Below are 25,519 nucleotides of genomic sequence, written 5' to 3' on the forward strand. Positions count from 1 at the left end.
GATTTGTTAAATATTAATACAATATAACTAACAGCTCTCTACCTTATATTGTGGAAGTCATAAAAGAAGACTAGATGGATAAAATATAGTTAATAATTAGGAAGGACAAATAAGTAAATGAATATATTGTATATATTACATTACATAGGAATATGCAAGATAATCATCACTGTAGGATGAGGTTGCTCAGGAACCACATCTCCATCTAATGCAATTTGAATATATTTAGGTTGGTAGAGTTTATTGTTTCCCAAATTACCCTTGGGAAAAAATGTTTAGTGATCCAGTACTGAAACTTTTGAGGAGAGACAAAACTGGGAGGAAAATAAAATTCACCCAGCAAGGATATATGGTATCATACAAAGAATTATGGTCTTTGAAGCTGGGTGAGTCAGTGTCCAAATGCCCTGACTCTTTGCTGCTGTGCTACTTGGGATCAGTTGCTTAACTCTCTGAGCCTCAACTTTCTATTTTATAAAAACGAAACTCTCCTACCTAACTCACAAAGACAGTGTGAAGATCACGTAAGATCACACTTATGTAAGCACCCCACACGGGGCCAGGCACAGAGCAGTTCCCTCAGGATGCTAGTTGCTCTTCTCTCTCTTTACATTCTGGTCATAGGTCACACTGGTTTCAAGCCAAAGACATAATTTGATGAATTTTAGAAATGATAGGGTAAAACAGCTGTTCTTCATTTTGTTATGTATCAGGGCCAACGCATGAGAAGACTCTCTACTCAAAGGACTGCCTACATATCCAGCATCTGTGGTTTTTTTCTCTGACTCAGCCCTCTGTATACTGGATGATTTTCATTAACAATGCTGCAGATCAGTTAAAAACAGTTTCTTGTTTGTAATCTTGTCTATTCATTTGTATGTTGGGGGAAAGCTATATGTTTAACCTTTACATTTCTTTACATTAGTGAGAAAAGCAAAATAAAAGGTACTTTTATACACAAGATTACAAACATGTTTGTGTGTACCAAGTATCGATAAATACAATTCAACAAAGTTGTGTTTATAGATCATTTTCCAAAAACTTTTTTGTGAACCTTATTTTTGATATAGTTATCTTGAGTAAAAAACTACTTAAAAAGTACATATATCAATAGTAATTATCATTTTTAAAAATCAGGCTGTTAAATTACTTCTTTTAGAGAGGAGGGGACTAATTAGAACCAGATGGATGAGACAATAAAAAAGGCAAGCGCTAGAGAAAAGGTTGGGTGATTTGAGCTACTGAAGAGGTAGCGTCAAGGAAATCAGAAAACACATTAATACAGAAGTATCTAGTTGAGCAGGTTTTGGCAGTTGTAATTACCAAGAAAATATCCACCTAGTGAATGAGACACACTGTAACTCAAATTTAGGGGCTTTCAAAGGGAAATTAACATAACATTTAAACCCTGGATCAGACCATCACTGATTGCTTCAAATGACTGAGACATTTGAAGGCTGAGGCAGGTTGAGATGGGACATTCTTTAGTTTTAAATTTTATTTCTGCATTGGACAGAGCAGGGATGCAATTATTTAAAAGATTTATTTATTTCTTTTATTACTTGATTTATGTTTTCTAAGCAAATATAAATAAAAACAAAAAATATATTAAAAAGAAAACCACGGTTTTGATAATATATCCTGTGGTTACTGGATTGTCATTTCTAAGGTTTTCCCAGTGTAAACTCTAGGGCCTGTTTCACCACTCAAACATGAGGCAGGGGAACAGCTATCAGGAAAATAAAGAGCATACTTAACAAGCATACTTTGGAGGAAGCAAGGACACTCTCTGTGGCATGCCACATGGCAAAGAATAATAGAAGTATCATAACTAATGCTTCAAGCCAGAGACATTGTCCAAGTTAATTATATATTAGTTACTTTGCCACTTGTTTGAAAGGTGTCCAAACTGATTTTCCTCTTTCAGGTTAGTCAATAATTAGGACTAACTCAGGTATACTTTTTCCTTTAGGAAAACCCCATCAACACATACACACACATACATACTTTCTTTTTTATTAATCATGCCTCAAGTCTGCCTTTGTGAAAGAGACTTGCCAGATACTCTACCAGATGTTGCATCTGAAGCTTTTTTTTTTTTCTTTATTTGGCTGCTCCAGGCCTTAGTTGTGGCATGCAGGATCTTTAGTTTTAGCATGTGGGATTTAGTTCCCTAACCAGGGATCAAACCCAGGACCCCTGTATTGGGAGTGCAGAGTATTAGCTACTGGATCATGAGGGAAATACCTGAAGCTTTTTCAAAGGCAAGGTGGCTCCTCTTAGGAGAGAAGAACCATCTTCTAATAGGCAGTTCCATGAGATAATCTTTGGGTTCTTGGAGAACTTTTAAGAAGATATCCCTTTTGTCTCAATGAGCTGTCTACATTCAGTTCAGAAATTCATTTTGGAACTTTCTGGGCATTTACCATTGTGTTAATTAATCTAATCTATCTAAAATCTGCTTAACAATAATTTGGCAGTTAAAATCTTAACATTTTCCTTAATATATCCTTGACATTTTCCTACTACATAGTGAAGTAAAAGGACATCTATTTATTATCTTTTCTCTTTTTTGTTACCAAGGTCTCTACTATCAAGCTAACTGATATCCTGAATTTGAAGGAGATAAACTTAGTAATTTTGAGCTCATTGAAAATTGTTTCGAAACTGTAAAAAAATTTAGATTTGGGCCCTGCCCAAATTTGATTTCCTGACTTTTGCTTCATTCTTCCAAAGCTTGTCTTCATTTTACAACAAAATTATTAAAATGATTAAATGGTTCCTTTTACTTTGTCTCTTCTTTCACTTGGAATAATCTTTCATTCCAAGGCCTAATCTCCCTAAACTAGTCTTAAATGTTCTCTCCTATACAAATTCTTTCATGATAAAAGAGAAAGGTAGTGCCTAATTTCCAAAAGGCAGCCTTTTACTAGGGGTAGGAGAAGAGGGAATCAGAGCATAAGATGGCTGGTTGGCCACGGACATGAACTTGGGCAAACTTCAGGAGATGGAGAGGGACAGGGAGGCCTGGTGTGCTTCAGTCCATGGGGTGGCAAAGAGTCAGACACGATTGTGTGACCAAACAATGACAACAGGAGTCAGGCAGGATGGAGCTTACTATATTAACTGTATAATCAAAGGCTTTCAAAACTATAATTATAGACTAAAATGCTCTCTTAGATACTATGGATCAGCAGTCATAATATTCACATGAGAAAACTGGGAAAAGGAATAAACCACTACTTACCTTTTGGAATCTGGCACACCCATTCGAGTTTGGCATCACAAGCAAAAGGCCTTAGATTCATAAATTCTCTGTCATCATAAAAATACCAGCTTCTTCGCCATGGCCTTTGAATGACCTAAAGGGGGAAGAGGATTGTAGAATATTTCCAAGTTGATGCAGCCCTTATACAAAACTAAACTGTAAGTCTTATAGTCTTTAATTCTACTTTAGCTCTAGAACCGAAAATATATGTTTATGAATGAACACATGAAAGAATGCAGTGTGTAAGCAGTAAAATTTAAACTGCATTAAGCAAGAGCCTTCAGAGGTACTGATAAAGGAAATATAACATAGGATCATGTTTATGTCCAAAATGCAAACGACTGTTTTTTTTTTTTTCTGTCTTTATTGATATGAAATAACAGAATCTTACAACTTTAAATTTTGGAAGGACCAAGCTAGAGAAGAATATTTGGTTCAGTGATTTCTAAACACCAGGCTGTGATCATAGTGGGTCTGTGAAAAGTGAAATAAAAGTTGGGCATCAGGGGCCCAAGTTTGTTCTTTGGTGTTGGTTTGTGTACCTGGGGTATTGCCCTCCTCTGTGTGATCTAAGGGGCTTCCCTGTGTCTCAGTTAGTAAAGAATCTACCTGCAATGCAGGAGACCTGGGTTCAATCTCTGGGTGGGGAAGATCTCTTGGAGAATGAAATGGCTACCCACTCTAGTATTCTTGCCTGGAGAATTCCATGGACGGAGGAGTCCAGCGATGGCTCTCTACAATTTCCAGCCAGCAAGCAACAGGGAAAGGTAAGGGGAGGACAAGATCTGGTAGAAGCATCCACCAGGTTTTGGACTGTTTTGTCTCTTTTGAAAAAAAATTATTTACTTCTGTATTTATTTATTTTGGGACTGCAATGGGTCTTTGCTGCTGCACACTTGCGGGCTTTCTCTAGTTGCAGTGAGTGGGGGTTATCCTTTGCTGCGGTGTGTGGGCTTCTCACTGTGGCGGCTTCTCTTTATGCAGAGCACAGGCTCTAGGCATGTGGGCTTCCGTAGTTGCAGCACACGGGCCTCAGCAGTTGTGGCTTGAGGGCTCTGGAGCATGTAGAGCTGGGTTTCAGTGGTTGTGGCACATAGGCCTAGGTGCTTTGCAGTATGTGGAATCTTCCCAGGCCAGGAATCAAACCCACACCCCCTGCACTGGCAGGTGGATTCTCAACCACTGGACCACTAAGGAAGACTTGGACTGTTTTTTCTTAAGTGCAAGATTCTAGAGGGTACTGCAGTAGGTGAGGTAAGATTCTCCTTCCAGACACTGCCTTAGTTGGCCTTGTTTAGTCTCTTCTATTTAGTTTTTTGGTAGGTTCTTCACATATAGGGACTCAATTTATATCAAACATAGTTTATTGTATGAGTGTTCTAGAAACTTCACAAACTTCCATTGAATTTTCATTCTTTCATGTGTTAAATCAAGAATTCTATAAAAATGGCATGATACTATAGAGTGTTTTACTAAAAACAGTTCCTTTGAAACAGTGGTTTCCAAGGGACCTCTCAGTACTTTGTCTCAACATTCTTGTAACATTTCTAGTCAATCATATTCTTGAATCTCTTTCTTGGGCTTATATAGCAAAGATGTTTCCTAGATGCCTCTTCTCTCTTCATCCTCTTACATTTTAAATGTTGGTAGTCACCCTAAATCCACTTCTTGGACTTCTGTGCTTTCTTTGGCCACAGTGCGTGGCTTGCGAGAGCTCAGTTCCCTGACCAGGGATTGAACACAGACCATGGCAGTGAAAGCCAAGAACTCTAACCACTGGGCCACAAGGGAACTCTTTTTCAATGGACATTTTTCCTTCAACTCCAGTTTCTTGATTCTAACTTACCACAGGATATTTCATACTGGAAGCATGGATTCAAAACATCAGTTAAAGCAAAGTGTACTACTATTTTCTCCATAAACAAAGATCCCCTTCTGACTGTTTCTATACATGTCATAGAGCATAGTAGACTCAGACATCTGCATTTAAATTTCAGTTCTGTAATCATGCAAGTTACTCAGAGTTCACATTTCTTCCTCATGAGCTGGATATAGTAACAGTAACTACCTCGTGTGTGTGTGTGTGTGTTTTAGTCGCTCAGTCATGTCCAACTCTTTGTGACTGCATGGACTATATGGAGCCCGCTAGGCTCCTCTGTCCATGGGATTCTCCAGACAAGAATACTGGAGTGGGTAGCTATTCCCTTCTCCAGGGGATATTCCCCACCCTGGGATCAAATTCAGGTCTTCCACATTGCAGTCTCTACTGTCTGAGCCACCACGGAAGCCACCTACCTCATAAGGTTGTTTAACATCAAGTGTGATAACAGATGTGACCTGACTGTGCCTGGCTCAGGAGCTCACAAATGTTAGCTGCTGCAGCACCACTACCATCATCACCATCGCCAGCAGCATTACTCTCCTGGAACACTTTTGTTCTTGCCTAAAACTTACACTTTGTCACAGTCCCTGTAATTGCTTGTCTATTGTCTTTATCTTCTACTAGCTTATAAGTTCTGTGAAGGCACAACTATTTTATGTTTTGTCATTGGTGACCCCCCACCCACCCCCACCCCCAGAGTATCACAGACTGCTTGGACATACTACCTACAGAATGAAAAACAAATGAAATCAGACTTCCCTGGTGGCCCACTGATTAAGAATCAAACATAGGTTCAATTCCTGGTCCAGGAAGATTCCACATGCTAAGAGGCAACTAAGCCCACGTGTCACAACTACTGAGTCAGTGCTTTTGAGCCTGTGAGCCACAGATACTGAAGCCTGTGTACCTAGAGCCTGTACTCTGTAACAAGAGAAACCACCACAATGAGAAGCCTGTGTCCAGCAACAAAGATCCAGTCTGTCAAAAATAAATATAAATAAATTTGAAAAGTTAAAAAAGAACTAATTTGTAAAAGAAACAAGGCAAAACAAAACAAACAATGAATGAAGTTTGCAAGGGAAGAGGCCCAACTGGCCTGTGTCTTCTGGTCCTATCTGTCTTTTGCATCTGGAAATTTGTCTCAAGAGGAATCTTCTCACACCCCTCTTAGGTCATGTCAAAAACCTTTAATTATGCTCTGTGGCCTACCAAAAAAACGCACAAACTCCTTAACCTGGCATCAATCTAATTTCCCACCTTTGTTTTCAACCACAGTACCAATTAAAACTTCCTGATGTGCATTCTGTTCCCCTCACTGACAGCCACTCCCTTCCACTTCCACTTTCATTTATGTCTTATACTCTCCTACCTGAACAAACTCTATCCATCCTTAAAGGTCCCATTCAGCTCCCACCTCTTTTGGCTCTTTGGGGCTTTCCTGGTGGCTCAGGGGTAAAGAATCCACCTGCAATGTGGGAGACCTGGGTTTGATCCCTGGGTTGGGAAGATCCCCTGGAGAAAGGAACAGCTACCCACTCCAGTATTCTGGCCTGGAGAATTCCATGGACTGTATAGTCCATGGGGTAGCAAAGAGTCGGACACAACTGAATGGCTTTCACTTCACTTCTCTTTGGAAATACCGCCATAGAAATTACTTTCTTCTGAATTTCCTTCTTCAACCCACTCCTTTGGAGCTAATTACTGCATAGTAACAAGAGTCATCTTTCTTGAATATGACTTTTAACTTCTCACATTGAGTGTAAGTTAGGTTGCTTGAGGGCTGGACCATGGGTATACTTTTAACCTCTGACTGCACCTAATATCATGCTCCACACACAAAAGGTACTCCAAGGTCTGTTGCTTGATTGCATGTACTGCCAGATTTATTTTTTTTTAAATATGCAGGCTTTCTAGCATTGTACTGACCTTGACAGCAGCACAGTCTCTGATATCATAATCCTGCTGAAACTCATTTGCTGTGATAATAGTAGACACCTTAAAAGACAAGAGAGGCTTGAGAATTTAAGACTGATGTATAAATATTTGCAATTTAGATGTAATTTAGGCAGCTTTAATAACTCAAGTGCGTTCATATGCCAAGGGAGGAAAACTTTTTCATTTATTTTTTTATGTCAGGATGCTAAATCATGAAGAGGACTTATAAAATGTCATGATGTCATTGTTTCCAAACAAAGGCAGCCATAGTTTCAGAAGTGGAGGTTAACTGTGTATTAAGTTCACAGTTGGATCACAAAGAATCAGGGGCTTGCAAAATACTTCTTCTTTTTTCGCATGTGTTGAAATGCTAGTTATTTGATTAACTATTCTCAGATATGCTCCAATTAGAAAATGAAGTCAAGGAATTTTACATTTAGAAAGAAAACACAGTGATTTGACACAACAGCAATGTGGAGCAAATATTCAATATTTGAGAATAATTTGTTTCTCTAAGTGTTAACTAGAGACTAACACTCCTCTCCTTAGGATAATGTAAACATTTGAAATAAGATTTAAGGACTTTTTAAGGTTCTCCCAAATTGTTCCTTCAATAAAAAAATTTTTTTAACATAACTCATTACTTTTAGATAATAAAAATAAAAGCTTTTCATTATGAAAAAGGAAACAATACAAAGAAAAGAAAAAAAATCACTTTTACTATCCCCAAATGACTGCTATATTTATATATCTATATTTTTATGCTTTGGGGCTACATATAGAGATTATACATACGGTTATTTTTTTAAGTAAAAATGAAATTAGTAACATCTTTTCCCTACTTTATATATGTGAATCTATTTCCACTTCAATAAAGATACATCTACATAGTCTTCATGGTTGTATGACTATATTAATTAACAATCAGCTTACTTGTTACTGAAACAAATATTCTTTACATATTATCCCTCACAAGAAAGATTAAACTTACTGGTGTATGATCACTCCATTGCCAGGATCCTTGTAAATCGGGGCTCCTTTTATTTAAACCTATCCAAAGCCAACGCTGGTCACTATGTAAAAAGGAAGTGTTAAGAAAAGATGAGCACAGCATTTGGCAAAAACATTTAGCATTTACATGTCTAAAATGCTTAACACAGGTAAGTTTATTCAGAAAACCTTGTCACTAACTGAGAGACACAGTTTCAAGCTATATAAAGAAGTCTTCTGAAATGAAATTGAACCGTAACTATGGCGTAGCCATCAAAAAAGTACCATTCTTTTTAAAACTAAATTTTATGTTATTTTCTTCATATGAAAGGCAAAAATTCTTCTGCTTTGAAGCACTTAAGAGTAAAAAAAAAAAAAGAGTATATGATCATTTTAAAACTTTTACTGCAGAGCTTCAATATTAGATAATGTTTTCAGACGCAAAACAATAGCAGGACTTCCTGGTGGTTCAGTGGTTAACACTCTGCACTTTGAATGCAGAGTGTGTGGTTTCCATTCCTGGTCAGGAACTAAGGACCCATATGCCATGGGGTAAGGCCAAAAACAAACAAACAAAAATAACAACAGTTTTTCCTTATAGCATTTTTCTGTAACTATCAAATATCTTTTCCTTAAAGTGCAGAACAAACCACTTAGCTAACCTTTTATTAAACAAGATTTAAAAAAAAAAAAATTAATTCCCAGTGCCCACTAAGTTAAAGTAAGAAAAGCATTTAAGTATTTTCTAAACACCAAACTCCATGGCTTATACTAGAACAATACAAGTAAGCAATCACTTAAGTGAATACATTTAACACTCATAACTATTATACTTTAATGTACAAATCATTGAGCTATGTGCAATGATGATATAGAAATGTACAAGACATAATATCTACCCTCAAGTGGCATATAAACTGGTCAGGGAAACAAGATGTATATGAACAGAGAAACTATAAGGCCATTTTTGAAAAAGCATCAAATGATAAAAATTGGCATATATTTTAAGTAATACAAAAATTTGAAAAAAAGAAGTCACTGTGAACTGTAGGAAGTCAGGAAACATTTTATAACATTAGTAGAACAAAAGACAGTCTTCAAAGAATAGCTATTGTCTCTTTTGAGTCATAATCTGAATGTTTACCACGTGTCAGTATTCAGATTGGCTGAGAGGAGAAACAATAGGAATATTCCAAGGAAGAATGTACACAACAACACAGAGACAGGGACATACATTGTCAGTGATTCCTTTCTCTCAATTTAATGTATGCTCTAGCCAGGGAGAGACTTTCAGTATAAACAGAAAAGAAATAACCATAAAAAAATTTCTCCACCGCTAACTTTTCTTGAAAATACTCTCTAAAATGTAGTATACGTCTTAGGCCTTAATAAGTAGGTCATTTTCCATGCATTTTGGGGGAGTGGCACTGGTTACTTTCTGTATAATTTAAACTTTTGATTGTATATATCATGTACCATAAGTATATGAGTGAAAATTAGATGCAAAATAATACATATATAAATATTAAATATAAATAGAACACATATTAGAAAAGTAGAATCCAAATCCAAAATTAATCTCTATTTTCAAGCTCAGCAGAATATATGGATTGTAGTTATAAGACTGCTGGGAAATATAGTGAGTTTACATTTTAAAATATTTCCTAGTGAATCCAAGGCAGAAACAAACTTAATTTTAACTTCCCATTTTTTAATAAAATAATTTTCTTCATTTATTTCCTCTGTTCAACATTCCCTCATATTTTAACATTAATAAGCACATTTTTCATCTTGCCAACCTCAAGCCTTTCAACTTACTGCAATGGAATATAAGGACAGTCCCTTTTCAGTTGTTTATTGTTACAGTGTTTTCTTTCAAAGTGAAAGATCACCAATTTGTAGAGTTAAGATAAATCTAGTGGAGATGATTAAGTCCAGTTTGAATTTAGCAGCTAAAAAATTTTTAAGTTTGTGTCTTCAACTAGTCAGATTTCTTACAGACTTACAAATGTATCATACTTCTTGAGTGTTGGATTTCTAGATAGTTGCTAAATACATTATAAAAAAAGACAGCTAAAATAAAGAGGTCAAGTTTGTTTCCTTATATTTCATTTCTTTCTAAACCTTGTAGATTATTTATTTAGGCCTGAAGAATTTGTGCAGAATTTTGTGTTTCCCTAAAGTAAGCACTGGGCCTCTCTTGTGGCTCAGATGGTAGTAAAGATTCTGCCTGTAAAGCAGAGACTTGGATTCGATCCCTGGGTTGGGAAGATCCCCTGGAGAAGGGAATTGCAACCCACTCTAGTATTCTTGCCTGAAGAATTCCATAGACAGAGGAGCCTGGTGGGCTACAGTCCATGGGGTCACAAAAAGTCGGACTTGACTGAACAGCTAAGACACACACAAAGTAAGCATTAGATATTTTATCTTCTTTACACAATCAACAGTACAACCCGAAGATGATCAAAGATCATTTGCCATCTGCATTTACTCCATAGCGGTGGTCCCCAATATTTTTGGCACCAATGACTGATTTCATGGAAGACAATTTTTCCTCAGACTGGGGGGTGGGGTTAGAGAGGTGGTTTGGGGATGATTTAAATGCATTACATTTATTCCATACTTTATTTCTATTATTATTACATCAGCTCCACCTCAGATCATCAGGCATTAGATCCCAGAGGTTTGGAACCACTGCTCTATAGGCAGCTCCCACAGAAAACCCTTTAGATGTCTGTCTCCAACATTTCCACCGAGTCTGCTCGTAACTCCCCATCTTCCCTTAGAAACTTCTGCTTTCAATCCCATTTCTGCCTCCTCTGCTGCACCTCAGTGAGCAGCCTCCTACACAGCAGTTTGCCGCATGGTCCAAAATTTCTGATCTTTACTACTTTCTGAGATTGAACTTCATTTCAACCCAGATCTTTACAGCTTTCAGCTTTCCTTTCAAGGGATTTATTAATGTGTTATAAATATAGAAAATAGTAGCTACTTGTGGGGTTTTTTTTGGTGTATTAAGAGGTGAAAAATTATTTCCTCATTTGTAACCTATTTCTGCTTTGGCCTGATTTATTAGGCAGATAAAGAGAAGAAGAAAATTGGAAATCACATTAATCATTGCACACCTATAATGTAGATTAAAAAAAAACTGAAGGAAGAAATGGGTAACTGAAGAATTAAATCAAACTGAAATTTTCTCTCTCTATATAAATTCTTCCACTCCAAGTACTAAGGCTATGAGGTGAAGAAGACAGTGCATGTTTCGGTTACTGTGTGTATCTGTGGGAAAATTTCTAACTCTCAATCAAATTTCCTGCTGTATCTGGTTCCTAAGGAAAACAGTACCTGAGCAATAACTTCTAATAAACACAATTTGAAGGGGGTGCTTAGTCTGTAAAGCCTTAGATTTATATCCAAATCCATTCATGCCACTTCACTGGAGGTAGCGTACACAACAGCAACTGCTCTGCAAACAAAGCTTTCTTCCCTAATCCTAAAGCTATTTTTGTTTTACAATGGCTTTCCCTGGTGGGCTGCTGTTAAGAGTTGCAAAGATCTTAGAGCATCAATGATTTGGTGCACCCTGAAGCCTTTTCACCGAAATATAAACAGAGATGTGGAACTCAGATTGTGAGAAGTAGAGCTGTAATCTGACTTCACTCCTTGGCAGGCAAAACACAATTTGGACAATGGACATCTTGCTGAGGAAGGTCAATCCCTGCAATAAAAAGCTAAAGGTGTTCAAGGAATAAACTTTAGAATCACTTTCTGATATAAATGGGCTTGCTTCCTTCCTTTTCTTCAAGCCATGGTTATAATATTAAATAGGTTTTAGAATATGTTGCCTACGTATAGCATGAACAAATGATCTCTCATTAACAGAGCATGTATTAAGCAGACATTATGGTTTGTTTAATATAGCAGTATATCAGAGGCTAGGATGAATATAAATACAATATGGTCCCTATGACTGAAAAGATTATGGTTATCTGTTGTTTCTTTGTGCTTTCTGTTTTCTTTCTTAAACTTTTTATTTTATATTGGGGTACAGCTGATCAACAATGTTGTGACAGTTTCAGGTGAACCACAAAGGGACTCAGCCATACATATACATGTATTCATTTTCCCCCAAACTCCCCTCCCAACCAGGCTGCCACACAAGACTGAGCAGCATGCCCTGTGCTACACAGTAGGTCCTTGTTGGTTATCCATTTTAAATATTGCACTGGACGTTATACTTTGTTATTTTATTCCTTTATAATGTGCTGTATGGGCCTTTTCACCCATTAAATATTCGGTGGATAATATACTCTTTACAGTTTTAAAAATTTATAAAATCTGTGTCTCTGAATATAATTTCCAGGTAAAATGAGGTATTTATTATGCTTTAATTTTTTAAAACCATTTCATCTCTTTACATCCCAGTTTTTATTTATAAACAGAGTTATAAACTCTGGTATTAAGCAGAGTTAATACTGGTTTTATTAAAATATTATTGTTTCTCTTTCAGAAATTAGGATAATTTAAGATAATTTTTCAGTTACATAGATTGCATTATTTAGACTGGAGCTGTTTTTATGTTATGTATTCCTCCTCCTAATTCTTTTATTCACCTTTCAACTGGAATATGTCTTTGAAATTTTTTTCAAGTACACTTAGTCGCTCAGTCCTGTCTGATTCTTGCGACCCCACAGACTGTAGCCTGCTAGGCTCCTCTGTCCATGGGATTCCCCAGGCAAGAATACCAGAGTGGGTTGCCATTTCCTGCTCTAGAGGATCTTCCCAACCCAGGGATCAAACCCACATCTCCTGCATTGCAGTCAGACTTTACCGACTGAACTACAAGGGAAGACCTCATTTTTTCAAGTAGAGAGCATAAATAGTATCAATTACTATCTTCACAAATGAAAAATCCACTAAATCGGGAACTAAAATCAACACAATCAAATATTTACTACCTCAAAACTTTTTAGATCTCAATTTTTAAAATGCCTTCTTATAGTTAATGTCCTAGAGAAGGTGGCTAATTGGATTTTCTTGGTGCTTTGGTACCTGTTTCACTTTTGCTGTTTTTTTTTCTTTTTTTGAGTCAAAATGATCAGGAAAGTATTCACTAAGATATATTCTTATATCTTAGTGATTCTTTTCCATAAATTTACCTGGTATACCCTGAATACTAGATTTATAACTTTCAGTCTTCCTTTCAAAGAGAGGAGGGGAAAATAAATCATGAAGTAAAAGGCCTTCATACTCATGACTGCTCCAGACCTTCAGAAAAAATCTCCTCCTATGATACCAACACTTGGCTCATATTTCTCCACATTATCCTTGAAGACATCAGGAAAACCATTCAGGAATCCTCCTACATACCATCAAAATTACAGCGGCTTCTTGATTCCATCTTTGTAACATCTCAGACTACTTCCTTTACTGTCCCAGCTTACTGCCCATCTTCAATATAGTTTTCTACCAGAGGCGTTGCAATAGCTTTAGAATTAATTATTTTGCATCTACCCCGTGTCTGTCTCTCTCACGCACACACTTTGTTTTTGTTTGAATGCTTTTTGCTTATTGACTTAAGATTAAACTCCCTCCCTAGCAAGAAAGGACATTTCAATTTCATATACCAACTCCACTTTGCAGTGATGCTGTAGGCTCCCCTTTCCTTCACCATATCTGCATACTCTGGTCTCAGTTCCTATGCTCATGTTCTGTTTTCCCTGGCCCCTTCTCCCATCTTACCCTTCAAATAGTCCCTGTTTAGAAAACCCGTTACGCTTATTGATTCATTCTGGCTGTGCGGGGTCTTCTCCGCTCCCTGGGCCTTTCTCCAGTGGTGGTGAGCAGGGCTGGGGCTGCTCTAGCTGCAGTGCCCGGGCTTCTCACTGTAGCAGCTTCTCTTGCAGTGGAGCTCAGGCTTTGCTAGTTGTGGCACACGGGCTCAGTAGTTGCAGCTCCTGGCTTCCGGAGCACTGGCTAAATAGCTATGGCACACAGGCTTAATTGCCCCCTGGCATGTGGCATTTTCTCAGGATCAGGGATCGAACCCTGCAGTGGCAGGTGGATTCTTTACCACTGGGCCACCACGGAAGCCCCTGCCTTACTTTCTAAGAACCATCCTTCTTCGTAATATTTTCCCCAATTGTACCACCCAGAAACACTTCCTCCCTGCTCTAAATTCCCCTGGCCTCTCCTTATCTATGTTCTAGATTTTTCCACCATATTTTTATTACCCCCACTGTTGAACTTTATTACACTACACAAAGGGTGGTGACTCTGTCCCTCTATGCTCTGATCTCTCATAGCAACCTGCACGTAAGAATACTTGATGTTGAATGACTGTTAAAATACTGCATGATCCTTTAGATAATAAAACATGTCAATTCTGAATACCTGTTGTTTAGTTGCTAAGTCATGTCCTACTCTTTCACAGATCCCATGGACTGTAGCCTGCCAGGCTCCTTTGTCCATGGGATTTCCCAGGCAAGAATACTGGAGTGGGTTGCCATTTCCTTCTCCAGGGGGTTACGTAGAGGATGTCAAATTTAGGATAGAAGATCTCACTCTAAAAGATCAGAACTGCTGCCTGAACATTACCTGAACTGTTCTGTTAAAAAGTGAAGAAACTCCTTTATTTCATCCATGTGACTGAAGCTAAGAAGGTGTCCTCCAAGCGCTTGGCAGAATCGCTCAGCTTCTTCCCAGTTTCTCTTTCGTACAATTCTTTCTCTATGAAATAGCTTAACAAAATATAATGTTAATTTGTTTTCTTATATTATCATAAAGTATTTATAATTTTAAAGTCAATCTCAGTTGAATGTGTGGGTCTCTGAAACAGATTCTTAGAAGTGTAGTAGACTGAGGTAAAGGCACATACACTGTGACACAGACAGGTCCTGCTCAGAGTGTCAACCAGAGGCCAGCACAGGCACCAGTCACTGTCACTGGAGGGATAACCTTCCTTAGCCAGGCTGGGGAACTGCTCTGACATGACACCATGTCCTCTTGCATTCCAAGAATCTTGAGAGATAAAATGAAGTAAGGGTATAAAGAATACACATGAATGCTCTGGGAGTAGATTTCTGCAAAGAAATGCACTAACGGCAAATCTGAACATAATACACTGAGAACTGCACAAGTACAGGACTACTTTTGATGAAGAAGAATCAAAGGGCAGACTGCACTGGTGTGCGAACATTTACAGAGGATAGCAAAACAAAACTTGCCACTTTGGACTGTTCCTTTGGTTTGTGATGACTGATTTTATGCCAAATGAACCCCAGTCATTTCAAAAGTAGAAGAGGAGCAGATGACACAATGGTTGGTTAAATTACTGGTGCTGATTTTTCAGTCCCTGTGATATAGTTATACACTCTTGCCATCACGGCTTCCTGGTGGGTGAAGGATATGTCCCTGTGTCGTGACCTGGGGCTCAGCCATGTGACTTGCTGTGATAGATGGGATAGCAGTGAAGGTAAAGTGAGCAGAAGCCTAAAATATGCTGACCTGGGTTAGGCTTGCATTTCCGGCTCCAGTAATTCGGTATGAGAAGAACAAGCCCCTGCTAGTTGCTCCTCCTTTGGCCTGACACTAGTCTGAAGAGCAGCAGACCCCAAATGATAGCCTGGAGGCCAGCACAGCTGACCCATAGCTGAAAGCAGAGCTGACTATTAAAGCCCAAATTCAATCATTCAAACTCTATCTGACCCAGAGATCTGTGAACATGAGACTACGTGTTGTCATAGCCACTGAATTTTGAGATAGTAAGAAATCATGAAATAATTTCTTTGTGGGGACAGTTGGCTGATACGAATTCTAAAACAAATTCTTTGACTTGTAAGAAGTGACAGAACTCTTCACTTGACAGCAATAATTAGAGGGATATGAGAATCATAAGCAAAGTATCACCATGGCATGTAGCTCATCCAACTTTCCAAAACAAAAGAACCCGAGTAAAGAGCCATTCTGACTCTGGCCCTGCTCCTTTGGGTAGTACATGAGTGTACATGGAAATGGGTTTTCTGACACACAGGTTCACTGATACTCTGACAAGGACTCTGTGCTCCTACACACTTTGGCAGGAGATGTATGTGTCTGAGGAGAAGCAGAGTTTGTGCAAGGACATGGACTAGAATAGGAGAGAGATGACTTCACTGAGGGATTGAATGAGAATATTACTTTACCTTATAACAAGCAAGACCTGAGGGGAAACTGTGCCAGCCTTCAGGACAGGGGTCTTCAGGCTTGGGGGCTGCTTTTTCGGGCTCAGAGCGTCCACTTATTTTCTTGCAAATTGAAAGTGCCCTGAAACTTCTGCAGTCTTTTACCTCCCACTTTCCAAGAGACTTTCCAGTAGCCATAACCACACACCCTCCTGGAGAAGCTGGGGTTGAATGGAAAATTTTAACTGAAAGTTACATTAGAACATTTAAGTACAAACACTTTCTAGTTCCTACACTCCTCATTTGATTCAAGATGGCAGAAGAGAATAGGAAAGAAAATGGAGGAAATAAATGTACTTTCACAATAATAATGATGACAGTAATACAGAGATATGCTTACTACTTGCCGGGTACTATTCTAAGAGGATTAAAAGAATTGATCCTCACATAGAGAGGATTCTATTGTCAAACTGAGGTATAGTGAGGATTAGTGATGTGTCCAAGGTCACATGTGAGTAAATAGTTGACCAGGAACTGAAATCCAGGCAGTGTGTGTGCAGAGCTGAACCCTAAACCACCATGATGCTCTGTATAATCTAAATTGTTTGTATTCGCCTAACAACTTCCAACAGTTTTTGAGAAACTTAGTAACCCTCAAAACAAAACACTCCCAGATTCAAATCCAAAGGAAGAGCTGGTTCCATAAAGGTAAAAGGAGGTGTGTGGTAACACTCATCTGTTTACTATTTACGTCAGCCAGAATTGTATTTACTCACTACAACATTAAAAGATAGTTTGTATTGTCAGATCCATCTCCAGATGAAAAATGAGTGACTTGCCCACAATCATAGTTAGTGAGCGGTGAAGTCAGAAAGAACTGGAACCCAAATTTGCTAACAAAATACCACGCTCCCTTTCCCATGACTTCACACGGCTTACAATGGGCAAAGGACAAGAAGAGCATACATTGCAAAGGAATGAGGATGACTTCCATTCCATCACACAGAGAAGCCGTACAGTCTCATGTCTCATGACACAGGGACAGCAAGAGGAACAAGGAACTGGAAAAAACTGGGAAAAACAACACACCTGGGTGGGTGTGCTATCTTCCCCTAGTCTACCCTCTGCCATGGCTTGCCCAGTACAGACCAAACTGGTTGAATCTGGGAGTGAGAAGATAAAGAGGACTTAAAGACAGTCTTTCTGGCTACAGACTGAGAGAACAGCCATTATAGCTTACTTCCTGAACACCCTTTCAACCACTGTGGCTTATCCAGGAAGAATTTGACATTGACTCTGAAATATAACAGTGTCAATAAAAGAAAGCATGTGTTTTGTATAGTAGAACATTCTAATTTAAGATGAAGTTTAACCAGGATCAGCACCTGTATCCTCCATGTTCTGCAAAGTAAAAAGACGACTTTGATATTATCAATACCACTCATATGGTGGCTCAGAGGTTAAAGTGTCTGCCTCCAATGCGGGAGACCTGGGTTCAGTCCGTGGGTTGGGAAGATCCCCTGGAGAAGGAAATGGTAACCCACTCCAGTATTCTTGCCTGGAGAATCCCATGGATGGAGAATCCTGGTAGGCTACAGTCCACGGGGTCGCAAAGAGTCGGACACAACTGAGTGACTTCACTCACTCACTCATATTTATATTGATGATCACATATTACAAATTTTGTGGGCATTCTCTATCTCAACTATTGTGTTTAACTATACATTCACATGCTCCAAGTTTTATGTTATAAAAATGGCCTTCATGATTCACTGTACAAAACATAAGAACATATAAATAATTCAAAGGAAGAAAAGTCAAATGCTTCATAACTGCTCTCTCAAACAAAGTCAACATCCTTTAAAAAGCATTGGTTTAGAAATCAGATCAGGATTTTAGCAGTTCAATGATCAGGTCACCTTTGTCAAGTAAATCACCTTTCTAAGCCTCTGTTTCCTCAATTCTAAAATCCAAAGGGAATTCTGAGGCTCAAAGGTCCTGATTCTATGGCTCATTATGGTCAATGCTGTAGGCTAAAGAAGGATAAACTAACTTTCAGAATAAATAATTCATGGCCTCCTTAATTATCACCCCTTGAGAAGAAAATAAATAAACACCATTCAACTTTGGAGAAAGAAGTTAAGAAGCAGAGAGGTGAACATGTAAAGTGCGCATGATGAGACTTTCAGGTTCTGTTTGAGAGTTAATATGGAAAAGATGCTAAACTCACACTGACAGTTCTAGTTCTGTGCCATTAGATGGTGGTTTCTGAGAACCAAATTTTCCAGTTTTTACTGGGTAATCCCTGAGGACTTCAGAGGGGAGGCATGGTCACTGCTTCTATTTACGGTTCTATAGAAAGACTAGTCCAGATATCATCATCTCCTTCACATTTCAAAGGTAAGTGAAGAATAGATCTGGGAGGAAAGCTGTCTCTCACATCACCGTATTCCACTGCTTTAAAGGCTAAGGCACCTACCTGGCTCAAAAAAATTCCAATTGGAAAAGGTTACAGCACGCTTTACTCCACCAACACTTGCCCAGCTATACTCTCCATTTGCATTTGTATCTCTCAGGCCAGTCCAGAAGTATTTTTCTGGAGACACGGTATGCTTTTTAATCATATCATTCAGGTATTCTTGCTCAAATCTATAAAATGAAAGTCAGATCAGTAGGTGTTTTTACAGTGACAGAATTACTAGATAAATTGAAGATGAACTTTGTTTTTAAGGAAGATTATTTGGCAAAGGAGCCCAGAGTTAAAAGTTCACTAGTACGTGTTTACTGATGGTCACACCTGCTAGTTATAGTCAGATTGCAGTTGGTCCCAAAGGGGACCTCATCCTTGTAAATCTTGTAACAGGTCTCTCCATGTCTCTTCCAGCCCTAAATCGGAGGAAAAATATCATCACACTGTCTTCCGGAATTGGTGACAAGCAAGGTTCTGCTACACAGGTTAACATCTTACAACTAATGGAAATTAACGACACGGCCAGGGAATTCATACACTTGATGAGGGTGGGATATAATTTCATGGATAACCTCCATAAGCTTGTGATCCCGTGTCAGACAGAAGGTATGTCTTAATTTTCTTTACCCCCAATGTCTTTCTTGGGCTTCCCAGGTGGCGCTAGTGGTAAAAAAAAAAAAAAAAAAAAGCCTGCCTGCCAATGCCAGAGTTGTGGGTTTGATCCCTGGGTTGGGAAGATCCCCTGGTGGAAGGCATGGCAACCCACTCCAGTATTCTTGCCTAGAGAATCCTATGGACAGATAAGCCTGGTGGGCTACAGTCCATGAGGTTGTAAAGAGTCGAACACAACTGAAGCGACTTAGCACAGCACAATGCTTAGCTCATTTTAAGAATATAACAGTTGTTAGCTCAATTATTTTTGCACAAGAATAATATGAGTAGAAGTAAAAAAAAAATCAGCATTGAGAAGAGTAATCACATATATTCTTATAGAAATTCATGAATAGGTAATTCTTTTTCCTATAACTCTTTTTTTTTTTTTCTCTTCTGTAGGAATGCTGATATACTGTGATTCACTGCCTTCTGGCTTAGTCTAATGTAAATGAACAGAAGCTAGTAATTTCTTCTGTTTTCCAAGTTTAAACTGTTTAAGTTCAGTTACCATCTAACCGAAAAGGTGTAATATTGCTTAGAAAAATTTACACAGGCATTTTACATACCTCATCTGGAGGACACATCTTATCAGATCTTGTGTCATTCAATTTTTCTCCCTTTTTCTTACACACATATTTAAGTTTTTCTTCACATGATTGGACCTTCCATTGACCGAGCTTTTAAAACACAGAAAATCATTTCTTTCACAAGAGAAATTATTTTCCATATATTTAGAATTGGACTTATTTTAAATCAAGATATTTTTTTCTTACAACTATCAGGGAGGATGAAGAGGAGGAGCGAAAGGAGGAAAGGGAGGCAGAGAGAATGAATATAACTTAGCAATTAAACCTGAGAACATACTCCTAGAAAATGCTACCCAACAAGACTGGAAGCCTGTTACTTCACCACCACCTCAAGGTCACCATGGGGATGCAGTTCATTTTCTTATAAGGGTAACAATAAAAACTATTAAAGGGCACTTATACAGAAGTTGAAGAGAAAAGAACCCAGCCCACAAAGACTTGCCAGTGCTCTAATCTCCTTCCATAGGACATGGCCAGAGTTTGTCTGTGGGTTAATACCTTTGGGGCAGGTCACTTAACCTCCCTGTCTCAGTCTCCACATGTGTAAGATGATGGTGATCAGAAAAACTGCTAAGAATTTTAGAATCAAAATTTTCTTCCAACTCCACTTCAGTGCAGATGTCCAATTTCTCTCTTTCAAATATCTTACTTAACATTTATTTCGCTTGAGTCACGATGCTTTCTTTGAATGAAATTTTAGAAAGTCAGTTGTGATACAGGTCAGTTTTGAACACCGGAAGCCATCTAGGTAAGCCACAATTTCACTGTGGCTTGTGGGACCTCATTTCAACCTTTGATACTCTTTTAAAGATATCCTGTGTATCCTTTTAAATACAGCATTAAATGTGACACCCTTCTAAATTCAGCTTTACACTTTTCTAAAAACATCTTTTAAGATGATGCTGTGGAAGTGCTGCACTCAGTATGCCAGCAAATCTGGAAAACTCAGCAGTGGCCACAGAACTGGAAAAGGTCAGTTTTCATTCCAATCCCAAAGAAAGGCAATGCCAAAGAATGCTCAAACTACCGCACAACCGTACTTATCTCACACTCTAGTAAAGTAATGCTCAAAATTCTCCAAGCCAGGCTTCAACAGTACATGAACTGTGAATCTCCAGATGTTCAAGCTGGATTTAGAAAAGGCAGAGGAACCAGAGATCAAATTGCCAATGTCCATTTGATCACTGAAAAAGGAAGAGAGTTCCAGAAAAACATCTACTTTTGCTTTATTGACTACACCAAAACCTTTGACTGTGTGGATCAAAACAAACTGGAAAATTCTTCAAGAGATAGGAATACCAGATCACCTGACCTGTCTCCTGAGAAATCTGTGTGCAGGTCAGGAAGCAACAGTTAGAACTGGACATGGAACAATAGACTGGTTCCAAATAGGGAAAAGAGTACATCAAGGCTGTATATTGTCACCCTGCTTATTTAACTTATATGCAGAGTACATCATGCGAAATGATGGGCTGGATGAAGCACAAGCTGGAATCAAGATTGCCTGGAGAAATATCAATAACCTCAAATATGCAGATGACACCACCCTTATGGCAGAAAGTGAAGAGGAACTAAAAAGCCTCTTGATAAAAGTGAAAGAGGAGAGTGGAAAAGTTGGTTTAAAACTCAACATTCAGAAAACTAAGATCATGGCATCTGGTTCCATCACTTCATGGGAAATAGATGGGGAAACAGTGGAAACAGTGTCAGACTTTATTTTGGGGGGCTCCAAAATCATTGCAGATGGTGATTGCAGCCATGCAATTAAAAGACGCTTACTCCTTGGAAGGAAAGTTATGACCAACCTAGATAGCATATTCAAAAGCAGAGACATTACTTTACCAACAAAGGTCCGTCTAGTCAAGGCTATAGTTTTTCCAGTAGTCATGTATGGATGTGAGAGTTGGACTAGAAAGAAAGCTGAGCACTGAAGAGTTGGTGCTTTTGAACTGTGGTGTTGGAAAAGACTCTCAAGAGTCCCTTGGACTGCAAGGAGATCCAACCAGTCCATCCTAAAGGAGATCAGTCCTCAATGTTTGTTGGAAGCACTGATGCTAAAGTTGAAACTCCAACACTTTGGTCACCCGATGCAAAGAACCAACTCATTGGAAAAGACCCTGATGCTGGGAAAGATTGAAGGTGGGAGGAGAAGGGGATGACAGAGGATGAGATAGTTGGATGGCATCACTGATGAGATGGACACAAGTTTGAGTAGGCTCCAGAAGTTGCTGATGGACAGGGAAGCCTGGCATGCTGCAGTCCATGGGGTTGCAAAGAGTCAGACATGACTGAGCAACTGAACTGAACTGAAAAACATATTTTCTAGTGAAACACTTCTAAACAGCCCTACAATTTCTTGCCTTCACTTAAGTTTCCCTAGAAGTTTGGGTAATATAATCAGCTTCCTAAACAGGAGTTCACAGGGAAGTGCTACAAATAAAAATATAGAGACTCTTGCATCCCTTTGGCTCAAGATTGCTTATCCTGTACATGAGACAGGGTGCTCAGAGCTGGTGCACTGGGATGACCCTGAGGGATGGGATGGAGAGGGATGGGGGGAGGGAGGGTCAGGATGGGGAACACATGTTCACAGATGGCTGATTCATGTGAATGTATGGCAAAAACCACCACAATATTGTAAAGTAATTAGCCTCCAATTAAAATTTTAAAAAAAGATTGCTTTTCCTGGACTCTTAACTGAAGCATGCTCAATAAACAGCCATGAATTCTATAGCAGTAAGATGTTTATTGGGCCTAATTTTTAATAAAACCATTTTTTTCACTTCTCAAAGTGGGACTAATATAACACTTTACCTGAACACGAGACAATGGGATTTTCCAGGTTACATTACCTGCTAAATATTACTGAGAGAAAGAAGCTTCTCAGAAACCATTTGGCACAAGAATCTCTGGTCCAAAAGAGATTCTCTTGATCTCTTTCACACCAGGGCAGATACTCTCAGACAGGAGTTGGATTGCTTCTTTAGTAATTGTTTTATTTACCTTTTCTCAGCAGTGACTAGAAAGATAATCTACAGTGCAATTACCTTTTATTTTCTTTCCTAGCTTAAATGCAAATATTCCAACAAAAGTCACCTTATTATAAGATTATCAGGTATAACAGTAAGGATATAAATAAATCCAAGGAGGTTTCCTACCTTTCCTGAATAGGAAACGCAGTTGGGAGTCTCATTATAGGGAACACGTGGCTCATTCTCATCCCAGTAAGTTAGAGTAACTTCAGTACCATCTGACCACTGAAATAGGGCTGGTGTGTTTATATTCCTAAGGCCTGTCCACACTTCCCCTTCGGCATCTAAAAGAAAAACATTTTGTTTGGTTACTCAGTCACATACTTCCACATGGAAACTACTGCTGATTTTTACATTTTGATAAGGGGTGGTAGCAGCCTTGATGGTATTTCTTTTTAATTCAGAAAAGTGGTAGTCTTAATTAGCTTGTAAAAATGTTGATATGTTAGGCTGGCCTGATGACGAGGGCTTTTCAGGTCACTTTTGCAGACAGGGTACATAGGCGGAACAGCTAGCTGTACTACGATCTGTAGTCTGGGTGTTCCTGAAACCTGGTTTAGATAAACCTTGCTTTACGAGAAATAATGAAATTCTACTAAGACAGTCATAGATATTCCAGTTAGAATAAGAATATTGTTCATCACTGAATGACTGTACTGCTTTTGCCAGGTAAAACAACTGGCACCACGCTGGCACGGAATATAGGTATCTGAAAGTGAAAACTGAAAGTGAAGTCACTCAGTTCTGCTATTACTATGGGTGAATCGTAGGTGGAGAGCTTAATACTGGCTCTCTGGTGTTTTGTTCATTTTTTAGCTTCCAAATAATTATAAGCATGAGGTAATCATCACTTAGGTGTCAGGAGGGATTTAAATAGCATTTAGCTTTTGAGAAGAGGGGAATTATTCAGTCAGTGGTTGTACCGTCAGGTTGGTAGCCGCTTGCTACATGCAACTATTTAAAATCTGAATCAATTAAAATGAAATGAAAGCAAAAATTCAATTCTGCAGTCACTCTGGCTACATTTCTAGGGTTCAAAAGCCACAAGTGGTTGGTGGCTATTGAATGACAGTACAGATTTTCTGCCAGTTCCATCACGGCAGAAAATTCTACTGGATAATACTGATGTACAGGATCAAACGGTAAGATTTTCATTCTCTCTAAGAGTCTGAAAACAGGGATACTTTAAAATGTTTTAAACCTCTTTTTAAAAGGATATCTTAAAAACTTACCCCCATTATGAAGTTTTGTGACAACTACCTCCATATCTGCTAAAGAATGAATGCTGATGAGGTCACTGCTGAAGGTTTGGCATGTCGTATGTGCCTTATCCCAGGAATCACTTTCATTGACCAGCAGATAGCAAAAGCCATCATTTGGCACCCAGTCTGCAGCATCACAGTGGGTATCTGAGTATGTCCACACATCTGGAGGAAAAGAAGCTATTTATATTCCAGTAAAGATACATCTATTTTGAATCAATAACATTACAAATTCTTTCCTGAATCATAAGGCTTCTGGAAAACTGAAGAACGGGATTTTAGACGGTACAGTGACATGAATTTATGCAGCGCACAGGATCATAAGAGTGACTGCAGGGATTCAGACAATAATGTGACTTTAGAGTGATACAAATTTGCTACATGGCTGGCTATAGACTATTTATAGAGGGATTTCCCTGAGTCCTAGTAGACAGAAGAAAAGTGTGGAGTAAGTCAGTAGTTGACCAATCTCTTCCTGGGTATGGCATTTGTGACGTTCCTCCCCAGTCTCTGCCTTTGAGAGATTATAAAGTTAAGCTTCCTTTTCAGGTATGGTCAGCTTAGCGAGGGAATGTACATTTGTGCTCATGGCTGAACAAACAAGGAGAGACTTAAGGAACATAATAAGATATTTATTCATTTCACATCCAAGAAATGGCATCAGTGGAGGGAAAGAGCAAAGCGCATCTCTGGACCTCTTCCTTCCCGCCCTCTACTAGTCCTACAGGCCTCATGGAATGAGGGGTTTTCTGTCTCTACTATAATAAAATTTAGCCAAGTGATGGTCAAAAAGATTAGAGAAAAAGAGCGAGGTATAAACCATAAAGAATACGTCAACCCCTCTTAACAGAACTAGAAAGTAGTTCAGCTATTCAGGCTTCATGGATTTGGACCATTTAGAATGCTTGTTATAAGAAAATACATCTTCAAAATGTGGACAGTGTGTTTTCTACTAAAGGATAAAATCAGGTTCAGCTTCTCACACTTGTAAAATAACTCGATTAACTTTAAGGTTCTGAAATAGCACTTATTATTTTTATATCTTACAATTATAATAAAGGAACAGAGGGGAAAACACTCACAACTGAACTTAAAATAATTGTTTTCATATTATAGTCCTTGTCTCTATGAATACATATTTTTACAAGATTACAATGATAAGTAAACATATGATTTTGTTCTGCTCTTTGTATTTTTCTGCTGGCACAGTTATTTTAATAAATGCATTTATTCAATCATGTGGAAACATCATGATTTACTTAATAATTGCTACTAAA

General features: G+C 38.5%; 1 protein-coding gene across 2 annotated transcripts in view; it reads right to left on the reverse strand.

Moving 5' to 3' along the window:
• Window positions 1–25,519, reverse strand: part of LOC120854836 (lymphocyte antigen 75) — a 119,485-nt gene that overhangs the window by 71,888 nt on the left and 22,078 nt on the right. For both annotated transcript variants that reach the window (XM_040229176.1, XM_040229175.1), the window contains exons 7-16: window positions 24,213–24,407; window positions 23,107–23,264; window positions 19,928–20,038; window positions 19,035–19,123; window positions 18,717–18,886; window positions 16,259–16,458; window positions 14,673–14,815; window positions 8,077–8,158; window positions 7,077–7,145; window positions 3,248–3,362 (exon numbers count right to left, since the gene is read on the reverse strand). In XM_040229176.1, coding sequence (XP_040085110.1) covers window positions 3,248–3,362; window positions 7,077–7,145; window positions 8,077–8,158; window positions 14,673–14,815; window positions 16,259–16,458; window positions 18,717–18,886; window positions 19,035–19,123; window positions 19,928–20,038; window positions 23,107–23,264; window positions 24,213–24,407 — 1,332 coding nt within the window. The remainder of the gene's footprint in view (window positions 1–3,247; window positions 3,363–7,076; window positions 7,146–8,076; window positions 8,159–14,672; window positions 14,816–16,258; window positions 16,459–18,716; window positions 18,887–19,034; window positions 19,124–19,927; window positions 20,039–23,106; window positions 23,265–24,212; window positions 24,408–25,519) is intronic.

This window comes from Oryx dammah, unplaced genomic scaffold (genome assembly GCF_014754425.2).
Source record: "Oryx dammah isolate SB20612 unplaced genomic scaffold, SCBI_Odam_1.1 HiC_scaffold_27, whole genome shotgun sequence".
NCBI classification, from domain to species: Eukaryota; Metazoa; Chordata; class Mammalia; order Artiodactyla; family Bovidae; genus Oryx; species Oryx dammah.